This window comes from Cherax quadricarinatus, chromosome 61 (assembly GCF_038502225.1).
Source record: "Cherax quadricarinatus isolate ZL_2023a chromosome 61, ASM3850222v1, whole genome shotgun sequence".
Taxonomy (NCBI): domain Eukaryota; kingdom Metazoa; phylum Arthropoda; class Malacostraca; order Decapoda; family Parastacidae; genus Cherax; species Cherax quadricarinatus.
Genome location: NC_091352.1, coordinates 13,690,266 through 13,714,417, shown reverse-complemented (window position 1 = coordinate 13,714,417; position 24,152 = coordinate 13,690,266). Strand labels below are relative to the sequence as shown.

The 24,152-nt window shown below is 45.0% G+C and overlaps 1 protein-coding gene across 1 annotated transcript; it reads right to left on the bottom strand.

Annotated features, from left to right (window-relative positions):
- LOC128699494 (protein O-linked-mannose beta-1,2-N-acetylglucosaminyltransferase 1-like) lies at positions 1-24,002 on the bottom strand. The gene is made up of 15 exons (XM_070098055.1): positions 23,846-24,002; positions 21,951-22,027; positions 19,154-19,336; positions 16,936-17,173; positions 15,914-16,041; positions 15,322-15,392; positions 14,589-14,744; positions 13,004-13,114; positions 12,072-12,267; positions 11,507-11,700; positions 10,181-10,289; positions 9,709-9,783; positions 9,129-9,349; positions 2,902-3,012; positions 1-881 (listed from the first exon to the last, which is right to left on the bottom strand). The coding sequence occupies exons 1-15, from the start codon at positions 23,946-23,948 to the stop codon at positions 800-802; spliced, it is 2,055 nt and encodes a 684-aa protein (XP_069954156.1). The 5' UTR covers positions 23,949-24,002; the 3' UTR covers positions 1-799.
- Between the last annotated feature and the right edge of the window lie 150 nt (positions 24,003-24,152).

The window sequence follows — 24,152 nt, the reverse complement described above, 5'->3', positions numbered from 1 at the left end:
TTTTACAAAGTGTCTTCAGGATTAAGACTCTACTGAATATGTATTATTTTTATTAATACCACTGAGAAGCGCTAAACTCGCAGGGGTCATATAACTGGAGAATAGAAGGTAAACAGGAGTGATCCAAGGGCGAGGAGGAGAGCTCCAACTCCTCGGAACAAGAACATGTCAACATCAAAGAACCCTTTTGAAGGGAAATATATATTGACACCAGCTGTGTCAAGTGCTTCCTCGTGTCCAGTACCTTCTTGTGCAAGTGCTTCCTTGAGCGTATCAGGTACTTCCTTGTGTGTGTCAAGCACTTCCTTGTGTCAGGCACTTCCTTGTGCGTGTCAGGCACTTCCTTGTACATGTCAGGCACTTCCTTGTGTGTGTCTGTCAATAATGCCATAATTATCTATAGGCCACGTAATATAAGGTAACAAACCGGTATGACAGTTGACCTTGTGACCCTTCATACTGGTATCCCCCCGCACACCTGGGTGTGAGTGGTTCAGTTGCCATCTGAACCTAGTACCAGCAGGACCTCGGCTCAGCAGACGAAGATATCGCCACATATTAAATCTCAACCAGAGCAACAACGTCTCTCCTTCCGGTCCTTCTACGCACAACATGTCAGGTACTTCCTCGTGTGTGTTATGTTCTTTCTCGTGTGTGTCTTGTATTTCCTCGTGTGTCAAGTATTTCTTCGTGAGTGTCATGTACTTCATCGTGTATGTCAAATATTCCATATGCGTGTCAAGCACTTCGTGACTGTGTCAAATACTTCGTGTGTGTCAAGTACTTCTCTCTACGAGTGTCAGTGTGTCTTTTTGAATGTCACTTCCATCAAATTGCTGAGGTTGTACTCTTCCAGTGGAGACGTGGCTGTCACCCTCACCCTGTAAGAGAGTACCAGTTAGTGAGTGAGAGAGAGAGAGAGAGAGAGAGAGAGAGAGAGAGAGAGAGAGAGAGAGAGAGAGAGAGAGAGAGAGAGAGAGAGAATCGAAAAAAATGTATGCTACATGCACCCTTTATCAAACAAAAATCGAAAGTGACGAATAAGACGCATGGACAACACTAGGAACTTTTACTGACGATACGTTTCGCCAGCGTGGTAGGCTTCATCAGTCGATTAAAGAGACATCAGCACTGGTAGAAGACGAAATGTGAGGTAGTTCATGTAATAAGTCCATCTTCCTCCAGGGGTATCAGCGCTGTATGACCCAAGTGGATTTAGCGCTTCTTTTTGATAATAAAATTCCTCAAAGGGTAATGAAGTGATTGCAACAACTACACTTCGTCTTCCACTAGTGCTGATGTCTCTGTAATCGACTGATGAAGCCTGCTACGTAGGCGAAATGTTTCGTCAAATAACGATTCCTGGTGCTGCCCATGTGTCTTACTCTTCAACTTGTCGGTATTATAAATCATTTCTAAAAGAACAAAAATCGGAAGTAATTGTTCCACTTACCTTTGTTCCCTCTCCTCGCTCCCACCTCCCTTCCCTATCTTTCTTCCTTTCCTATCTTACCAAGGCTCAGGTCATAGTTACGTTGGTATAAACCTTGGTAACTGATACCGACAAATTGGCTTACAAAGACACGTGAGCAAACACTAGGAAAACGTTTCGGTCCTGTGACCTTGATCACTTATGCATATATACTGCCTTTGTAACATCTGTGTTAGAAGTGATCAAGGTTCCAGGACCAAAATGTTTTCTAATATGTCCCAGTGTTTACTCACGTGTCTTTCTAAACCATAATTGTTTTACGGAGTCTTACGGCGTTTTACAGCGTCTTACAGCGTTTTACAGCGTCTTACGGCGTTTTACACCGTCTTACGGCGTTTTACACCGTCTTACGGCGTTGTACAGCTAGTCTGCACGACCCCAGTCATCCTACAGCAGTACCTGCTGGTCTGCACGACCCCAGTCATCCTACAGCAGTACCTGCTGGTCTGCACGACCCCAGTCATCCTACAGCAGTACCTCCTGGTCTGCACGACCCCAGTCATCCTACAGCAGTACCTGCTAGTCTGCACGACCCCAGTCATCCTACAGCAGTACCTGCTGGTCTTCACGACCCCAGTCATCCTACAGCAGTACCTGCTAGTCTGCACGACCCCAGTCATCCTACAGCAGTACCTGCTGGTCTGCACGGCCCCAGTCATCCTACAGCAGTACCTGCTGGTCTGCACGACCCCAGACATCCTACAGCAGTACCTGCTGGTCTGCACGACCCCAGTCATCCTACAGCAGTACCTGCTAGTCTGCACGACCCCAGTCATCCTACAGCAGTACCTGCTGGTCTGCACGACCCCAGTCATCCTACAGCAGTACCTGCTAGTCTGCACGACCCCAGTCATCCTACAGCAGTACCTGCTGGTCTGCACGACCCCAGACATCCTACAGCAGTACCTGCTGGTCTGCACGACCCAAGTCATCCTACAGCAGTACCTGCTAGTCTGCACGACCCGTCATCCTACAGCAGTACCTGCTGGTCTGCACGGCCCCAGTCATCCTACAGCAGTACCTGCTGGTCTGCACGACCCCAGACATCCTACAGCAGTACCTGCTGGTCTGCACGACCCAAGTCATCCTACAGCAGTACCTGCTAGTCTGCACGACCCGTCATCCTACAGCAGTACCTGCTGGTCTGCACGACCCCAGACATCCTACAGCAGTACCTGCTGGTCTGCACGACCCCAGTCATCCTACAGCAGTACCTGCTGGTCTGCACGACCCAAGTCATCCTACAGCAGTACCTGTTGGTCTGCACGACCCAAATCATCCTACAGCAGTACCTGCTAGTCTGCACGACCCCAGTCATCCTACAGCAGTACCTGTTGGTCTGCACGACCCCAGTCATCCTACAGCAGTACCTGCTAGTCTGTACGACCCCAGTCATCCTACAGCAGTACCTGCTGGTCTGTACGACCCCAATCATCCTCCTGCGGTAGACCACCTCCGACGCCTCCACCACCATCCTGTCCCCAGGTATGGCCCAGTCGCTGGTTCCCGACGAGTACTTACTGGAAGACAGCAAATGTCATTAACTAGGTATCTACGTATTATTTTTTTTTTTCAGAAAAGAAATGGAGAGTATTTTTTTTAAGTTATGTAAAAAAAAATGATGTGAAAAAATTAATTCAACCGAAGGACTAAAAAAAAGTATAACTTCATATGTTTCACATCTATTGTGTTTGAAAATAACAGGAAACAACACACGTGAACATCAGTGATAACATCGACACCATGCCTAACCCTTCTAGGGTAGGGTAGGTGCCTGAGTCCGAGCCTTTAGCTCATAAGACTGTCATTCCCATTTGCCCCCTTGGGGCGGGGATGGCAGACCAGAGAGGCCTAGCTTGTGGCTAGGCTTGGGGACAGTTGGTCCCAAAGATGAGGAGGTACTTGTGCCTCCTCCCATGGGAGACTTAGGTCTCAGACACTCCCTAAAGGGGGAGCCAAGGCCGGGCCACCACTTGGAAAAGGCCCGGGCCGGGAGAATACCGGCTAATCTTTAACTAACTAACTAATCATTGATAAAATTAACAACAACCAATATTACGATTTGAAGTCTGTTACGCTAAATTAAAATAACCAACTTCAGTAAGAAAATACACAAATAACCCGCATATTGGAGAGAGAAACTTAACACAATGTTCCGGTCCGACTTGGACTATTGACAGTCACACTGGCCAGTATATATAGGCGAGGGAGACGGGGACGGGAATAATAGAGAGGACAGAGAAATATTGATAGTGGTAATGTTGGTAGTAGGAGTGGTAGAAAGTGGCACAAGAGATAGAAAGGGGGAGTGAAGGGTGAAGAGAGGAAATAGAAGTTGAAATAGCAAAAGTAGTAGTAATGTAGTAGTAGTAGTAGTAGTAGTAGTAGTAGTAGTAGTAGTAGTAGTAGTAGTAGTAGTAGAAGTGGGGTAAGTACAAGTCAGAGCGAAACGTCGTGGTAAGCTTCCCTCTCCCCTATGTGCAGGTTATTTATGCATTGTTTCCTTCACGGTATTGTGTCTTTTTGTTCTTTAGTAAGAAAATATCCAAATAAATATCTAAAGAATAAGTTCCTCGAGTTTCTTACAGTCACCGCCATACTGATGGTCATGACATATGTATGTATACCTCAGTCGTAGGCATAGTTAAAATGTGTTCCACAGTTAGTTGCACGCTACAAGCTACACAGCTGCACTCTACAAGCTACACAGCTGCACTCTACAAGCTACACAGCTGCACGCTACAAGCTACACAGCTGCACGCTACAAGCTACACAGTTGCACGCTACAAGCTACACAGCTGCACGCTACAAGCTACACAGCTGCACGCTACAAGCTACACAGCTGCACTCTACAAGCTACACAGCTGCACGCTACAAGCTACACAGCTGCACTCTACAAGCTACACAGCTGCACGCTACAAGCTACACAGCTGCACGCTACAAGCTACACAGCTGCACTCTACAAGCTACACAGCTGCACGCTACAAGCTACACAGCTGCACTCTACAAGCTACACAGCTGCACGCTACAAGCTACACAGCTGCACGCTACAAGCTACACAGCTGCACTCTACAAGCTACACAGCTGCACGCTACAAGCTACACAGCTGCACGCTACAAGCTACACAGATGCACTCTACAAGCTACACAGCTGCACGCTACAAGCTACACAGCTGCACTCTACAAGCTACACAGATGCACGCTACAAGCTACACAGCTGAACGCTACAAGCTACACAGCTGCACTCTACAAGCTACACAGCTGAACGCTACAAGCTACACAGCTGCACTCTACAAGCTACACAGATGCACGCTACAAGCTACACAGCTGCACGCTACAAGCTACACAGCTGAACGCTACAAGCTACACAGCTGCACGCTACAAGCTACACAGCTGAACGCTACAAGCTACACAGTTGCACGCTACAAGCTACACAGCTGCACGCTACAAGCTACACAGCTGCACGCTACAAGCTACACAGCTGAACGCTACAAGCTACACAGCTGCACGCTACAAGCTACACAGCTGAACGCTACAACCTACACAGCTGCACGCTACAAGCTACACAGCTGAACGCTACAAGCTACACAGCTGAACGCTACAAGCTACACAGTTGCACGCTACAAGCTACACAGCTGCACGCTACAAGCTACACAGCTGCACGCTACAAGCTACACAGCTGCACGCTACAAGCTACACAGCTGAACGCTACAAGCTACACAGCTGCACGCTACAAGCTACACAGCTGAACGCTACAAGCTACACAGTTGCACGCTACAAGCTACACAGCTGCACGCTACAAGCTACACAGCTGCACTCTACAAGCTACACAGCTGCACGCTACAAGCTACACAGCTGCACGCTACAAGCTACACAGCTGCACTCTACAAGCTACACAGCTGCACGCTACAAGCTACACAGCTGCACGCTACAAGCTACACAGATGCACTCTACAAGCTACACAGCTGCACGCTACAAGCTACACAGCTGCACTCTACAAGCTACACAGATGCACGCTACAAGCTACACAGCTGAACGCTACAAGCTACACAGCTGCACTCTACAAGCTACACAGCTGAACGCTACAAGCTACACAGCTGCACTCTACAAGCTACACAGATGCACGCTACAAGCTACACAGCTGCACGCTACAAGCTACACAGCTGAACGCTACAAGCTACACAGCTGCACGCTACAAGCTACACAGCTGAACGCTACAAGCTACACAGTTGCACGCTACAAGCTACACAGCTGCACGCTACAAGCTACACAGCTGCACGCTACAAGCTACACAGCTGAACGCTACAAGCTACACAGCTGCACGCTACAAGCTACACAGCTGAACGCTACAAGCTACACAGCTGCACGCTACAAGCTACACAGCTGAACGCTACAAGCTACACAGCTGAACGCTACAAGCTACACAGTTGCACGCTACAAGCTACACAGCTGCACGCTACAAGCTACACAGCTGCACGCTACAAGCTACACAGCTGCACGCTACAAGCTACACAGCTGAACGCTACAAGCTACACAGCTGCACGCTACAAGCTACACAGCTGAACGCTACAAGCTACACAGTTGCACGCTACAAGCTACACAGCTGCACGCTACAAGCTACACAGCTGCACGCTACAAGCTACACAGCTGAACGCTACAAGCTACACAGCTGCACGCTACAAGCTACACAGCTGAACGCTACAACCTACACAGCTGCACGCTACAAGCTACACAGCTGAACGCTACAAGCTACACAGCTGCACGCTACAAGCTACACAGCTGCACGCTACAAGCTACACAGCTGCACGCTACAAGCTACACAGCTGCACGCTACAAGCTACACAGCTGCACGCTACAAGCTACACAGCTGAACGCTACAAGCTACACAGCTGCACGCTACAAGCTACACAGCTGCACGCTACAAGCTACACAGCTGCACGCTACAAGCTACACAGCTGCACGCTACAAGCTACACAGCTGCACGCTACAAGCTACACAGCTGCACGCTACAAGCTACACAGCTGAACGCTACAAGCTACACAGCTGCACGCTACAAGCTACACAGCTGCACGCTACAAGCTACACAGCTGCACTCTACAAGCTACACAGATGCACGCTACAAGCTACACAGCTGAAAGCTACAAGCTACACAACTGCACGCTACAAGCTACACAGCTGCACGCTACAAGCTACACAGCTGAACGCTACAAGCAACACAGCTAAACGCTACAAGCTACACAGATGCACGCTACAAGCTACACAACTGAACGCTACAAGCTACACAGCTGCACGCTACAAGCTACACAGCTGCACGCTACAAGCTACACAGCTGCACGCTACAAGCTACACAGCTGAACGCTACAAGCTACACAGCTCAACGCTACAAGCTACACAGCTCAACGCTACAAGCTACACAGCTGCACGCTACAAGCTACACAGCTGAACGCTACAAGCTACACAGCTGAACGCTACAAGCTACACAGATGCACGCTACAAGCTACACAGCTGAACGCTACAAGCTACACAGCTGAACGCTACAAGCTACACAGATGCACGCTACAAGCTACACAGCTGAACGCTACAAGCTACACAGCTGAACGCTACAAGCTACGCAGCTGAACGCTACAAGCTACACAGCTGAACGCTACAAGCTACACAGCTGAACGCTACAAGCTACACAGCTGCACGCTACAAGCTACACAGCTGAACGCTACAAGCTACACAGCTGAACGCTACAAGCTACACAGCTGCACGCTACAAGCTACACAGCTGAACGCTACAAGCTACACAGCTGAACGCTACAAGCTACACAGCTGCACGCTACAAGCTACACAGCTGAACGCTACAAGCTACACAGCTGAACGCTACAAGCTACACAGCTGAACGCTACAAGCTACACAGCTGAACGCTACAAGCTACACAGCTGAACGCTACAAGCTACACAGCTGAACGCTACAAGCTACGCAGCTGAACGCTACAAGCTACACAGATGCACGCTACAAGCTACACAGCTGAACGCTACAAGCTACACAGCTGAACGCTACAAGCTACACAGCTGAACGCTACAAGCTACACAGCTGAACGCTACAAGCTACACAGCTGAACGCTACAAGCTACACAGCTGAACGCTACAAGCTACACAGCTGAACGCTACAAGCTACACAGATGCACGCTACAAGCTACACAGCTGAACACTACAAGCTACACAGCTGAACGCTACAAGCTACACAGCTGAACGCTACAAGCTACACAGCTGAACGCTACAAGCTACACAGCTGAACGCTACAAGCTACACAGCTGCACGCTACAAGCTACACAGATGCACGCTACAAGCTACACAGCTGCACGCTACAAGCTACACAGCTGAACGCTACACGCTACACAGATGCACGCTACAAACTATAGAGTTAGCTGCAAGCTACAGGCTACACAGTGGGGGTAGAAGCACCTTCAAACAGGTAGCTATGGGAAAGATATGCGAGCCTAATCCTCAGCCAACAGTGGCTTGCTGATGGAGGAAGGCCAGGCCCCTATGTATAGGCAAACATTGTATAACTTGCTTCTTGTCTATAGGGTCCACCGGGATCACCACTTCCCAACTTGGATTCTACTTGGAGGGTATTCCGGGGATCAACGCCCCCGCGGCCCGGTCCACGACCAGGCCTCCCGGTCGCGGACCCGCTGCCGGATCAGCCCGGCTGATCCGGCATGGACTTTAAGTATCTGTCCAGCTCCCTCTTGAAAGCAGCTAGGGGCCTATTGGTAATTCCTCTTATGCCTGGTGGGCGGCTGTTGAAGAGTATTGGGTAAGTAAGTAAGTTTATTCAGGTATACACAAATACAGTTTCATAGAATTGTCATATATAGCAGCATATGTGTAGAGAACCTAGGATAACCCAAAAAAGTCAGACAGAGTGACTTGTTTCCATTGGGGCCCCGGACACTTACGTGTTTTCTCTTAGTGTACCAATGGCGCCCCTACTTTTCATTGGGGACATTTTGCATCACCTGCCAAGTCTTTTACTTTCGTAGGGAGTGATTTCTGTGTGCAGATTTGGGACCATCCCTTCTAGGATTTTCCAAGTGTAGATTATGATGTATCTCTCTCGCCTGAGTTCCATCGAGTACAAGTCATGTGCTTCCAAGCGTTTCCAGTAGTCGAGGTGTTTGATGGAACTTATATGTGCAGTAAAGGTTCTCTGTACACTCTCTAGATCTGCAGTTCACCTGCTTTGAACGGAGATGTTAACGTGCACCAATATTCCAGCCTAGAGAGAACAAGTGATTTGACAAGGATCATTATTGGCTTGGCATCTCTTGTTTTGAACGTTCTTATTATCCATCCTATCATTTTCTCTGCAGTTGTGATCGTAGCACTGTTGTGATCCTTGAAAGTGAGATCCTCAGACATTACCACTCCCAGGTCCCTTACATTATTTTTCCGCTCTATGTATACGCAACCCATGAAGTGACCAAGGCAGAATGATCGCCTTTTTAACACTGACTCACCCCCTCTTCCCCACACACACGTATAGTAGTAACTAGTGAAGAAGCGGGCCCAAGAGCTATGAATCGGCCCCTGCAACCACAATTACGTGAGTACATACATTCGTAAACGGAAGACGAACATCACTCACCAATACTTGGAGAGCGGACACCCGACCAGGTACAGCACCTGCCATTCCTTTCCTGGTGGCCCTGGGACGTGTGCACAACTGTGGGAGGTCAGGTGGGCGTGAGCATCGCGGAGGTTGAGGCAGTGAGCGTGATGGGTGAGGGCGTGGGAATATGGGCGGACTCTGAGGCGTAGGACGCCCTCGTACAGTTCCTTCACCTCCTGGTCCTCCGTACCAAGACACTAATTCAAACGAGAAATTTGAATGCAACAGTTATGTAGAGGGAGGTAATGTACATGGAAATATGTTTAGGTAACAATTCCAGCATCGTCCAAATGTATTAGCTATCCCTTCCAATACAAAACTTATCAGATGTAAACAGAATTAGAAGCTTGTAATATGTAATAGATGGGACGCTCAGAATGACCATGAGTAAGTATGAGTTCATTAAAATCACCCGAAAAGAAAATCTCAATGTGGGTAGAATAATTCACAAACAATACGCACTTAGGAGTGGAAACTGTCCTCTCCTAAGTACGGGTTATTTGTGAATGTGAGGAATCTCTCGTAATGACCAAGACTATGATCAAGGAGCACTTACCGCCTGCATAATATAGAAGCTGTTGTACTGGTCTGAGCGGCTTACTACCCCTAGGTACAGCACAAAGGGGCCAGTCTGTACAACAGTGTGTGTTAACATCTCATTGTCTATGTCCACCTCTTCTCTATACTATTCTACTTCCTTGTTACGTATATGGAAAACAGCTCTTAAGTTGTTTTTTTTAACTACCACTCTCTGTATTATGAAACTAACAGGATAGGAAGTAATGCGTAATTATATTCTGATAATCTTAACATCATAGCCCTAACTGAAACAAGACTCAAAACTACATGTAACCACCTGTTATCCTCTTTTTGCATATTCGGATATAACTTCTACACTATGTTTGCAAAAAAAAAAAATACTCTAATGAATCATTCACCAATAGCACGGATAATAATAAGATTAAGTCCAATATCCCTCCTTCTGGTATAGCATAAAATATATACATGCATCATGAGTCTTGTCGTACCATGTTGGTGGGGAGGATATGCGTGTGGCAAGGATGGTCCCGAAGGTGAATCTTAGTGGCCTCACGAATTTCATTCTCCATCCATTTAGAGTAGTTTTGGCTGACTAACCTGTTAATATTAATCTGTAATAATTTCCACGTCATGTTACAGACACAAAAAAAAAAACAGGTAAAAATTGACCAATGCAAAACAAAAGTAGTGATTTAAAGAAGAGAGGTAACACCTGACTTTATAGACTTCTCATAAGTTAACAGAAACGATAAATACAGTACTGACAGGAGGATACCAACACTGAGGAATGAAGTTGGGGCAATAGAAAAAAAGCTTAGTGTATTAAGAATTAGTGGAGTCCCGAGGAGTTGTATAGGTTGAACAGAGGCTGATTTAATGATTACATAACATAATCACTCTTGGGGAGATCTACAGTAGTAGTAGTAATGTACAACTTATCAAGGAGGAAAAGAGTGAGACAGCAGTATGAGATAACTTGGTCATGGTACACACACTACAGAGGGAGTGGTAAGGCGAGACAACAGTGCCATAACAAAACTAATCATGGGAGATTCCAGCTATAATGAGAGAGACTGGGAGCTAAACTGATGGAGGCACTAATGAAACATTTATTTACCAACTTGTCAAAGAGTAGATAAATCACAAAAATTGTAACAGGTTATGACCTTAAATGTATCAGACATAGGAGAAATAGACTGTGGGATTATTACTAGTTGTCAACATCCATCCAGTCTTACTTTCGACTTACTTAGCGAAAGTGAATCTAGAGAGGAGCTGAGGAAGGCCAGCAAAAAACAAAATAGAAAAGTACAGAAGAGAGAAAAAATACAAGGATAAAAGACTTCCTGAATGCAAGTCATTGCAAAAGGCAAATTGAGACAAAGAACAATGAACGAGATTGAGAATGTTAACAGGAAGTTCAGAGGCAGTGGTGAAAGTCATACTTAAAAAAAGTATAAACGCCAGAAATGAATACACAATGGTAAGAAGAGAGGCAGAGAGAAAATAAGAGATACGAAATAAAAATTTCAAAATTAATTGTGTAAATATAAATATGTAATGAAACACATTATACAGCTTAGCGTAATGGCCTCATAACTTGCCATTTTCTTTAAGAGATACTGTCAACATAATGACTGGTTTAAACGTTGGTAATTGATGCCGACAAATTGGTTAAGCAAAACGCGTGAGCAGACACTAGGATCAAGGTCCCAGGACCGAAACGTTTTCTAATAAATGTCCTAGTGTTTGTTCACGTGTCTTTCTAAACCACTATAATAACTCTCCCCAGCGTCCCTACACCAGGCACCCACCTGTACACGCCCCGCAGGGTGGCGTCTGGGTCGCGATTGACAAGTCTGCCGCTGAAGAAGAGGTACTGTTCCCAGCCAGTGACGTGAGCCCCAGCAGACCCAGCATGTGCTGTGCGGGAGACCTCGGGTACCACAGCACTCAGTCCTCCTCTTACACCCTCAGTGAACAACCACCAGTCCCAGTCCACGCCTCTCTGCAGGCAGCCGAGTAATATGATAAAAGTACACTATATACGGTATACAGTACTCGCGGTTGCAACACGGGTATACTAAGATAAAAAAAAAATATTATACTATTTTAAAGCGATACACCAATGTGGTTCTTTCAGTACGAGGTTGTGGAGGCTCGATCCTCCATTCATTAATTTTGATATATACTAATTGCACTCAGCTAAGGTCGAGAAAGGGAGAGATTATGATTATTATTACATTCAGGGTAAAGTGTCCAAAGAATGGAAGAATAGCAACTCCACTCCCATGGATAAAAAAACCCTTCACCAGCATCAAGCCACCCTCCTCGTAAAGATTTACACCCTGGATCAGAAGGAAGGAAGGCCGAACTGACCCCGGGAGGTACCCAGAGTGTGAGCACGTACTGCACCCAGCGCCGGCACGTCATCCAGCCGTACTGCGGGTACATCTCCGCCCGCAGCACCACAGACGATTCCTTAGCAGTGTTGGGGTAGGAGTTCTGGCCGAAGGCATTCACCAGGTACAGTGTCGGGTCCATAGTGAGTGCTGGTGCTGCCTGGTGGAAGTACCTGGGAGAATGTTGCAGACTTGAGAGACCATGGGAGAGTTGGAGAGACTGAGGAAGAGGTGCAAGGATTGAGAAAGAATTGTAAGGACTGAGGGAAAGTTGCAAGGACTGATGAAGAGTTGCAAGGACTGAGAGAAAGGTGCAAGGACTGAGGAAGACTTGCAAGGAGTGAGGAATAGTTCCAAGGACTGAGGAAGAGTTGCAAGGACTGAGGGAAAGGTGCAAGGACTGAGGGAAAATTGGAGAGACTGAGGAAGATGTGTATACAGTAATCGATCAGTTCTCTTCTGTTGTTTTTATAGCTAATATTCATAGTATAAAATTTCAAGGATAATATAACCTGAAAATAGAGGCTACTGACCCCAGATACTTGTAAGATGATTTTTAACGGAAAAAAATAATGTAGGCGATTGAACTGGTTAAAAACTAAAGAATTTGAACTAAATTTTACATAAAAATTTAAAACCGTGACACAGATCACTGGACCTAGGTGATGAGAGCTGCAACTCACAAATAAGCTAAAGAAAATTAATATATACTTTATATGGAGCTACCCTCACTTTCCTTGAAACAAACTTCATTGCTACTCATTACTCAGGCGTCGTAGGTAGCTTTTGGATTTGTTTTCCCGTGAATATAATAATTATAATAATAAATGCTACATTTCTTTGCAATATAATTCGCTGCCTCGTTAAACAGCTCTGCATTGCACTAAGATTAAAATAACCTGAACTGACCTGAGGAGGTCCGGGGCAAGGATGAGGTCATCCTCAAGCAAGATGACCTTGTCGACATGTGGCCAGCGATCCAACACGGTCTGCAGGGCGAAGGCGATGTTGGTGTTGGTCCTGGGGAGAACATCACCAAGACACTGTGTGACTGGCTGCAGTGACCTTGAAACACGACTGAGACTTGTTTAGATTTTGCGTGATGTAATTTATCATCATTATTAACATTAATGTAACTGAGATTCGTGATATAATTATAGCTGTTTTGCTGTAACTTACGATACACACAAATATTAGATGTCCATGAAGGAGGACCTTCAGTAGTTGCCTGAACTTTGTTCTTTTTAAATTTCCCAAGTCTAATGAACGTTAAATACTGCACCGTGTAATGCCGGAGCCATTCATCTGGTAACTTCAGTTTTCTCATACCATCTAAGGTCTTCGTTTATAACTTCAGAACGCCTCATCCAGATTTCAGATTTCAAACCCTGGGTCAACTACTATTAGGTGAAGGTTCGTGGAGCAACTGACATGTGCAGGTGCAGGTACAGGTGCAAGTGCAGGTGCAGGTGCAGGTGCTCAGTGGTGTTGCTAGGGTTGGTGTCACCCGGGGCGGCCCGCCCCTCTTGCGACGCCACTGCAGGTGCTCTCTGCTCAATATAGACCATTCCCGAAACTGATTTCCCCGAGATTGCTTTAAAGATCCTCTTTGTCTTCACAATTACAAGTATCGCCCAGTGTGTGTTATTTGGCTTTAGATTTAAATATATGCACAGATGTTACACAGGTTTTACACAAGTGTTATACAGGTATTATACAGGTATTACATGAGTAAAAAACATTAATGCCCGTTCTCTGACATAAATATTTTATTAATTATAGTTTCTCATAGCGAGTACGCAAAAAGCATTTATTAAAGTACTCGTCTGCATGACCCTTGGAAAATCCTAGAGGGATTAGTACCAAACTTGTACACGAAAATCACTCCCTATGAACGCAAAAGACTCGGCAGGAGATGCAACATTTTCCCAATGAAAAGCAGGGGCGCCACGAGTTCACTGAGAAATAACACAATAAGTGTCAGGGGCGCAAGACTGTTCAACTGCCTCCCAGCATACATAAGAGGGATTACCAATAGACCCCTGGCTGTCTTCAAGAAGACGCTGGACAGGCACCTAAAGTCAATACCTGACCAGCCGGGCTGTGATTTGTACGTCAGTTTGCGTGCGGCCAGCAGTAACAGCCTGGCTAATCAGACCTTGATCCACCACGAGGCCTAGTCTCAGACCGGGCCGCGGGGGCGTTGACCCCCGAAACCCTCTCCAGGTATATGTTAAATTATGTATGATAATTGTACATCTGTGTACCTGTACCTAAATAAACTTACACACAAAGCTCCAAGTAAATACACGATACCACAGATATTGTAACTTGTTGGTCATGACATGAGAATTAATAATTAGAACATCAAGGTAAGAATGATTACTTTCTGTTTCCAACTGTATTTGATGTGCACTCTTTGTATAGAAATACATGATGAATGAAATACAGCTTTGTAAATGTCGTGTACATAAGTACACCAGTGTGGTCTTACCTGGTGTTCTCTCCAGGAGGTCCCTGAGGGTAGTGGACGATGGTGTGTATAAGGAAGAGGTTGGTTAATTGCAGTGTCTCCTGGTGTGGACCATCTACAATCACCACCACTTTAGTCTTCCCTGAACCAGCCACACGCTTCAGATTCTTTAATAGTCTACCAGGAAGAAAAAAAAAAGAACTATCCAATGACTAACTAATATAAGTTGTATCCAGCATCGCCGTTTCAGTGACATGAGTGAATCCTATCGTGGGACTAAACTGAATCCATTATTTGCATAAACGAATCAATCATTCACCATTACTAGGATTATTGACTCATAATTTGTAAATAGTTTACTACTAGTATAATTGCTTAGTTGGCAAAATGCAAGGGATATATTTTATATTTTTGCAATCTTTTGACTGCTACCGACAATTTAGTTAGTTTAATATGTTTATTATGCACCCCATACCCATCCTGTGGGCGGTAGTCAAAAGATTACAGAGGTACATAATTGGTCCAGGGACTGGACTCCAAAGTTTTGATAGCTGAGCAAGTTACAGAGGTAATGAACTCACAATTTACAAAGGTAATGAACTCACAATTTACAAAGGTAATGAACTCACAATTTACAAAGGTAATGAACCGACAGGATGGTCATGAAGTGACTATCGCCCAAAGGATGGGTATGTGTTGTTGTTAGTGTGAGTGGTGGTGGTGGGGTTGTTGTTGGTAGCAGTAGTAATCTTACCGGTATAGGTAGTAAGGCTTGTTGGCTGTCACGATGACTACCGGGATGTCTTCACTCATAGCAATACTGGGCTGAAGAAAGGACAAATATTACTAATTATTGTTATTATTATAAGTAGTAGTAATAATAATAGTAGGGGGAAGCACAGATCCCATATAACTCGCGGGAAATGGAAGGAAATCAGGTTCGATCCAAGGAAGTCGGAAAATAATTCAGTTTCCTTCGATCAAGAGCCCATCACTGGCATCAGTGCACTTTGAGAGGAAGAAACAAATTATGATCATACAGGGTAATTACCGGGAGGTATTGGTTTGATAATGGTCCAGGACGGGTCGAAACATCGTTTAGTTTCCCCTCCAAAGTCTGGGTTATGTGAATCTTTGCAGCCACGGTACTGTAAGGTGGTGCCTTGAAGCTGGTGAGGCGCTTTTGATCTAAAGGACTAGACTTGCTTATGCTACCGAAAGTTGTATCACACAAGGTACATAATACTCACAACAGTTGATGAAGTTACTGTTGTTATGACTGCTGACAACAGGTAAAATAAGGGTACTTTTCCAGGATTAGATTTTCAGAATGGTGCGGAACTTACTGGTGAAGGTTGCTGGGTAGGGAGGTATGGTCGTTCACACCCACACAGGTCACCATAACCTTCATACATCTCACAAAACTCTGCCTGCGCCCGCATCGCCTCAGCCCAGGCATGGCCACACCATCCACCTACAACACCACCACGTACTAAACCAAAAATACTGATATTCAGCTTTATACAATGACTACTTATTGTTTTTGTATTTACTGGGAAATTCTTAGTCCCAAATAAGGGCAGCCCATCCTGATCATCAGAGCACCGTGGATACACATACAATGAAAATCCAGATACCTTCACTTTCCTAAATAAAGACAGCCTACCCTGAGATGTCATCAAAGTACCTTGCCAACCCCAATGGAAATAAATCACGTTGTCTTACTTTTTGGGATTATTCTAGGTAATTTACACCATGTATGATGATAATACTTAGGTGTACCTGACTACCCATGTCTAAATAAACTTACTTAGGACCCAGGAAGCTCCACTCACCAAGTAGCATGTCGTCCAAAGTCTCCAAGGAAGATTATTATTATAACCATGGGGAGTGCTAAATCCGCATGTGGGGGGGATGGAAGGTATTCAGGCTCAATTCAGGGAAAAGGAGTACAGATACAATTCCCTAGATCAAGAGCCCCTCACCAGCGTCAAGGAACCTCCCTTGAGGGGCCCAATAATCTACTCCTCCTATACCTACATATATCCATTCTTTCAGTCTTTTGTATCTGCTGAAGAGGACATCTGTTGGAGGTCTAAATAAACAGACAACAATTCCTTGTTGCTTTTGTTTCCAAGTTGGTTTTTTCTCTTCTCTATATATTACATACTATATATTAAATATTACGTATATGTAATATACTATATCAACTTTTGTGGTTACAGAAACCAAGTCTCATTATTATTATTATTATTATTATTATTATTATTATTATTATTATTATTATTATTATTATTATTATTATTATTATTATTATTATTATTAAGCTTTATAAAACAGTCTTCTACAATATAAAATCCAGACCTACCTGCTGGAGCTTTGGGAAGGTCTACCTGCAGCAGTACTGTTGGTGCTGCTCTTCCTAACTCCCGCGTCGCTACTGTCTCCCCTAGGACCTTGCTGCGACCCAGGGTGAGGCCCCTGGCCTGGCCAGTGAGTGTGACCATTGCCCATGGCTCCCCTGTAGCCATCTGAGGCAGCAGAGCGGCTCCCATTTGAACCAGGGCCTCTCCACCTTCAGGCCAGAGGTATGGTATGAACTCTGGCTGTGGGAAAAAAATAATGGAGGTAAACAAATTGTCTCGATAAAAATAATCACGAAAATCCCAAAATTCACGAGAAACATTGAACGCTGTCTTCAATAGTGTTCTTTAGTGCAGTTGCCGCGGGAGGTAAGATGGAAAAGTGCCTGTGAAACCAGATCAGCCTAAGTCATAAGTAATTAAAAGAATCAAGACAGTACAAGAATATGGCAGCTACACTTGGTGTACAAAGTCTGCCTTTTACAAAAATCCGTAGATAGAATCCGCATTAAAAATATTATTTTTTTTTAGATGGCTAGGGTTAGACGTTTAACTATTTTTTTTTTCAGAATAACATCCACTTCCGTGAGTAAGACACAGTGATCAGGGAACAGTGAACCCAACATCTCAGCTGAAACCTTCTATGTATATCTCTTGAGACGTGAATCACTGCCCTGCTAGTAAGGTTGTGAATGGACTCGATTAGGATATTGATGGGGGAGGAACAAGGCTGTGCTCAGTGCCCACTCACACTCTCCACTTTCATATCCTGTTTTTCACATACTCTCTCAACCCACACTCCTGGGGGGAGATAATAACTAGAACAGAGTATACTACTGACTCCGGCCATACAATAGAGCAGAAAACTAATGTAAGGGACCTGGGAGTAGTAATGTCTGAGGATCTCACTTTCAAGGATCACAACAGTGCCACGATCGCACGTGCAAAGAAAATGATAGGATGGATAATGAGAACTTTCAAAACGAGAGATGCCAAGCCCATGATGATCCTTTTCAAATCACTTGTTCTCTCTAGGCTGGAATACTGCTGTACATTAACATCTCCATTCAAAGCAGGTGAAATCGCAGATCTAGAGAGTGTACAGAGATCCTTTACTGCACGTATAAGTTCTGTCAAGCACCTTAACTACTGGGAACGCTTGGAAGCACTTGACTTGTACTCGTTGGAACGCAGGAGGGAGAGATATATCATAATCTACACTTGGAAAATCTTGGAAGGAATGGTCCCAAATCTGCACACAGAAATCACTCCCTACGAAAGTAAAAGACTGGGCAGGCGATGCAAAATGCCCCCAGTAAAAAGTAGGGGCGCCATTGGTACACTAAGGGAAAACACCATAAGTGTCCGGGGCCCAAAACTGTTTAACAGCCTCCCATCAAGCATTAGGGGAATTGCCAATAGGCCCCTGGCTGCCTTCAAGAGAGAGCTGGACAGATACCTAAAGTCAGTGCCGGATCAGCCGGGCTGTGGCTCGTACGTTGGACTGCGTGCGGCCAGCAGTAACAGCCTAGTTGATCAGGCCCTGATCCATCGGGAGGCCTGGTCATGGACCGGGCCGCGGGGGCGTTGATCCCCGGAATAACCTCCAGGTAACCTCCCACCATATCCACACCTTGTACCCACACTCGCTACACAGTCCCTTACCCACCCTTTGTAGAATACTCCAGACCTGTTGGAAGTGTTCAAGTGTTAAGTAAAATGTTTACCCAGTGATGGTAATAAACAGGAATACTGAACAGTATCCTCATCAATCTACTGAAGTCTCCCAGCTCATGCTGATTGATTGTCTTAAGAACATAAGAACATAAGAACGAAGGAACACTGCAGAAGGCCTACTGGCCCATGCGAAGCAGGTCCAAGTCTCCTACCGGCTTAAGCCAATGCACCCAACCTAGTCAGGTCAGGTCACATTGACTTAAGGGAGGAACACGGCAACCGACCTGGTAGCACAAGCTATCAGGTCCAACTCACACCCACCCACATCCACTCATGTATTTATCCAACCTATTTTTAAAGCTACACAACGTTCTGGCCTCTATAACTGTACTCGGGAGTTTGTTCCACTCATCCACAACTCTATTACCAAACCAGTACTTTCCTATATCCTTCTTACATCATGTATGAAACCAATAGTGTATGATGGAGCGTGACAGGAAGACAACCTTATGTTCTGTTTAGACAAAAGCAACTCTGAGAACTTACTAGACCGACCAGAAGTAGAGCACGGTCAGGCTGCAAGCTTGCTAGACAGGCGTGTAAGTTGTGATGCTCTCCTGGCTGGTGGGTACGGAAGTGTCGTGCCAGCATCACGTGCCCTGTACGTGAGTGCACCACTACAGCGTGTACTCCCATGCCCTCAGTCTCATCCACTTGTTCAGAGTACACCTGCAATTATACATTATATATATATATATATATATATATATATATATATATATATATATATATATATATATATATATATATATATATCGAAGTGGAGATAAGTGGTTTTTATGATTTGGCGTTCAGGGGAAGACCGGTTAGCCAGACTTAAGTCCTAGACATAGGAAGTACAGTACCTGTACTCTGAAGGAGGGGTGGAGATGTTGCAGTTCGGAGTCATCTGAGCTGTGATGACAGCACACTTAAGAACATAAGAACGAAGGAACACTGCAGCAGGCCTACTGGCCCATGCGAGGCAGGTCCAAGTCTCCTACCGGCTTAAGCCAATGCACCCAACCTAGTCAGGTCAGGTCACATTGACTTAAGGGAGGAACACGGCAACCGACCTGGTAGCACAAGCTATCAGGTCCAACTCACACCCACCCACATCCACTCATGTATTTATCCAACCTATTTTTAAAGCTACACAACGTTCTGGCCTCTATAACTGTACTTGGGAGTTTGTTCCACTCATCCACAACTTTATTGCCAAACCAGTACTTTCCTATATCCTTCCTGAATCTGAATTTTTCCAACTTAAAACCATTGCTGCGAGTCCTGTCTAGGCTAGATATTTTCAGCACACTATTTACATCCCCTTTATTTATTTCTGTCTTCCATTTATACACCTCAATCATATCCCCCCTAATTCTACGTCTTTCTAGAGAGTGCAGTTTCAGGGCCCTTAGTCTATCCTCATAAGGAAGGTTTCTGATACATGGGATCAACTTTGTCATCCTCCTTTGTACATTTTCCAGAGCATTTACATCCATTCTGTAATACGGTGACCAAAACTGTGCAGCATAATCTAAATGAGGCCTAACGAAGGATGTATAGAGCTGAAGAACAACCTGAGGACTCCTATTACTTATGCTTCTTGATATGAAGCCAAGGATTCTATTAGCTTTATTGCGAACATTGATGCACTGTTGTCTTGGTTTCAGATTACTGCTAACCAGAACTCCTAAATCTTTTTCGCAATCCGTAATATTAAGATCTACATTATTTAGCTTATATGTGGCATGGTTATTGTCCTGTCCAACATTTAGAACTTTGCATTTGTCTACTTCTGGCAAGAGAGTGATTGAATGATTGACGGTGAATGTGTTTTCTCTTATTCTGGATTATCCTACCTCGGTAGGAGACGGCCAGTGTGTGGAAAAAAAAAAATAATAAATGAGCGTGGGCCCGAGCGCTGGTGAAGTTATTGGTGTATGACCATGTCCAGCCTAAAGTCAGTGGTCGGAGACCAAAATAAACATTTTAAAGGCCCTGTTACAAGTTTTATATTCTTGGAGGTAAATGTCTCTCCAAGAACAACAACGATCATCATTATCATCATCACCACGATCAACACTTCCTTTAACATCCCACCACCGCCACTCTTAACACCCCACCATCAACATCCTCACCAACACCATCATTAACACCCCCCCACCATCACCACTAACATCCCCACAGTTAACACCCCACCATCACCACCGTTAACACCCCCCACCATCACCACTAACATCCCCACAGTTAACACCCCACCATCACCACCGTTAACACCCCCACCATCACCAATAACATCCCCACAGTTAACACCCCCACCATCACCACAGTTAACACCCCCACCATCACCAATAACATCCCCACAGTTAACACCCCACCATCACCATTAACATCCCCACAGTTAACACCCCACCATCACCACCGTTAACACCACCCACCATCACCACTAACATCCCCACAGTTAACACCCCACCATCACCACCGTTAACACCCCCCACCATCACCAATAACATCCCCACAGTTAACACCCCACCATCACCACTAACATCCCCACAGTTAACACCCCACCATCACCACCGTTAACACCCCCCACCATCACCACTAACATCCCCACAGTTAACACCCCACCATCACCACCGTTAACACCCCCACCATCACCACTAACATCCCCACAGTTAACACCCCACCATCACCACCGTTAACACCCCCACCATCACCAATAACATCCCCACAGTTAACACCTCACCATCACCACCGCTAACACCCCTCTCCATCACCACCGTTAACACCCCCCACCATCACCACTCACAGCCCCACAGGTAACACCCCCACCATCACCACCGTTAACACCCCCACCATCACCAATAACATCCCCACAGTTAACACCCCACCATCACCATTAACATCCTCACAGTTAACACCCCACCATCACCACCGTTAACACCCCCACCATCACCACTAACATCCCCACAGTTAACACCCCACCATCACCACCGTTAACACCCCCCACCATCACCAATAACATCCCCACAGTTAACACCCCACCATCACCACTAACATCCCCACAGTTAACACCCCACCATCACCACCGTTAACACCCCACCATTACCACCAGCTCCCATCAATACTAGAACAACCGCTGCCAACAACATCGCAACCCATTATGATGACAACCACCATCACAACTATATATAACCACCACCACGATGACCACTACCACCAACACAATATACGCACCGTAACACCTCCTAGCAACACAATATACGCACCGTAACACCTCCTAGCAACACAATATACGCACCGTAATACCTCTCAGCAACACAAGAACATTACTCCCATTGACCATAAGTGTCAGTGACAGCGACTTCTCCTTCAGCTCTGAAAAAAAAGATACTCAAATTTATCAAAATTACAACAACAACAATAATAATAATAATAATAATAATAATAATAATAATAATAATAATAATAATAATAATAATTAATAATAATAGCCCTTCGCTATATTAGAGTTTGCCGACGGAGTGGCTAGTTTATTGTGCATCCCATATCCATGGTGGACGGTAGCGTAAGAGCATATGGATGCACAAAAGGCCTAGGAACTAGGCCCCAAAAGGATTCACAGGAGCACATCTAGATTTATATCTACAGTTGACTTGCCTATTGCAAGTAAATTTAGAAACATTCCTTAATATATCTGGTATCTTATTTTTCTGAACTCTTGTAGGTTTGGCGCTTCATTTTTTATAATAATTATTTTTCTGAATAAGATATGGTGACATGTCACACAGGTTATTGCACTGTCTGTCTTCACCTCACTAGCATCAAGGTGCCCTGAAGGTGCCTTGAAGGTGCCTTGAAGGTGCCTTGAAGGTGCCTTGAAGGTGCTACCGATATGTTCCTTCCTAACAGTGACGGTGGCACTAACAGGTTTCCTTCCTAACAGTGATGGTGGCACTAACAGGTTTCCTTCTTAACAGTGATGGTGTCACTAACAGCTTTCCTTCCTAGCAGCGATGGTGTCACTAACAGCTTTCCTTCCTAACAGTGATGGTGTCACTAACAGCTTTCCTTCCTAACAGCGATGGTGTCACTAACAGCTTTCCTTCCTAGCAGCGATGGTGTCACTAACAGCTTTCCTTCCTAACAGTGATGGTGTCACTAACAGCTTTCCTTCCTAACAGCGATGGTGTCACTAACAGCTTTCCTTCCTAACAGTGATGGTGTCACTAACAGCTTTCCTTCCTAACAGCGATGGTGTCAATATCAGCTTTCCTTCCTAACAGTGATGGTGTCACTAACAGGTTTCCTTCCTAACAGTGATGGTGTCACTAACAGGTTTCCTTCCTAACAGTGATGGTGTTACTAACAGGTTTCCTTCCTGACAGTGATGGTGTCACTAACAGCTTTCCTTCCTAACAGTGATGGTGTCACTAACAGCTTTCCTTCCTAACAGTGATGGTGTCACTAACAGCTTTCCTTCCTAACAGCGATGGTGTCAATAACAGCTTTCCTTCCTAACAGTGATGGTGTTACTAACAGGTTTCCTTCCTGACAGTGATGGTGTCACTAACAGCTTTCCTTCCTAACAGTGGTGTCACTAAGAGTGATGGTGGCACTAAGAGTGATGGTTGCACTAAGAGTGATGGTGGCACTAAGAGTGATGGTGGCACTAACAGTGATGGTGGCACCAACCAAACCCAATCACCTGAACATATTAATACAAATAATCATTTTCCTTTTGAAATGAAAATACTGCTGGAATACAATGACATAATATTTGCCGCTGACTAGATACGGCGCACATTTTCCCACATAAAATCTTCCTCTCAAAAAAAAAAAAAAAAAAAGAAGTATTTAGTTAATATCCCTGGAAATAATTTGTCCAAGAAAAACAATTTTGCCTAGGTTTGTATACCTTGTTTGTATGATAAGAAATAAGTAAATGACCGACTTGGGACGAGCATCTTTTCTAAATTCTGATTAACCATATCGAGTCCTGATGTGGATTGAGAATAATTTCACCCGTTTGCGAATTGTTAAACATTCCAAAATCTCCTTCGAAGTTCACTGCATGTGGCAGGATTCGATGAAATTATAAGAAAGAACATGAGAAAGGTTCATAGACTGAGAATTAAGAGGCCGCACTCGTCACACAAGGAGCTGGACCTGGGAACACTTATAGTTTAACCTCACCTCTTATCTTTCTCCACTGGTGAATGGATATTTCAGAGCCTTCCCACCACTGTGGCGTCCCTCCTACCACTGTCACCATCATCATCACCAATATGATGCCCATCACAGCTGTGGTGGTGTCACTGCGGTGTCACCATCACAACAACAGTCTCCGGTCACCGACTTTCGGTCAATGAAAAAAAAAAAAGATAGAATCTATGACTTTCCTGAATGTAAATCTTCGGCGATGATTATTATTATTATATTGCTAGGAAAGCGCTAAGGGTCACATAGTTCCAAACCGATGTCCCTACGCGACAGGTTTTTC

Bases quoted from the DNA above. Each gene is read 5' to 3' on its own strand.
- LOC128699494 (XM_070098055.1), bottom strand. From the start codon at position 23,948: ATGGGCATCATATTGGTGATGATGATGGTGACAGTGGTAGGAGGGACG. The intron at 17,174-19,153 runs GTAAGTTCTCAG...TTTTTCCCACAG, and splicing joins CTCTACTTCTGGTCGGTCTA to CCAGAGTTCATACCATACCT. The intron at 15,393-15,913 runs GTAAGTTCCGCA...TCCTTTCTTCAG, and splicing joins CTACCCAGCAACCTTCACCA to CCCAGTATTGCTATGAGTGA.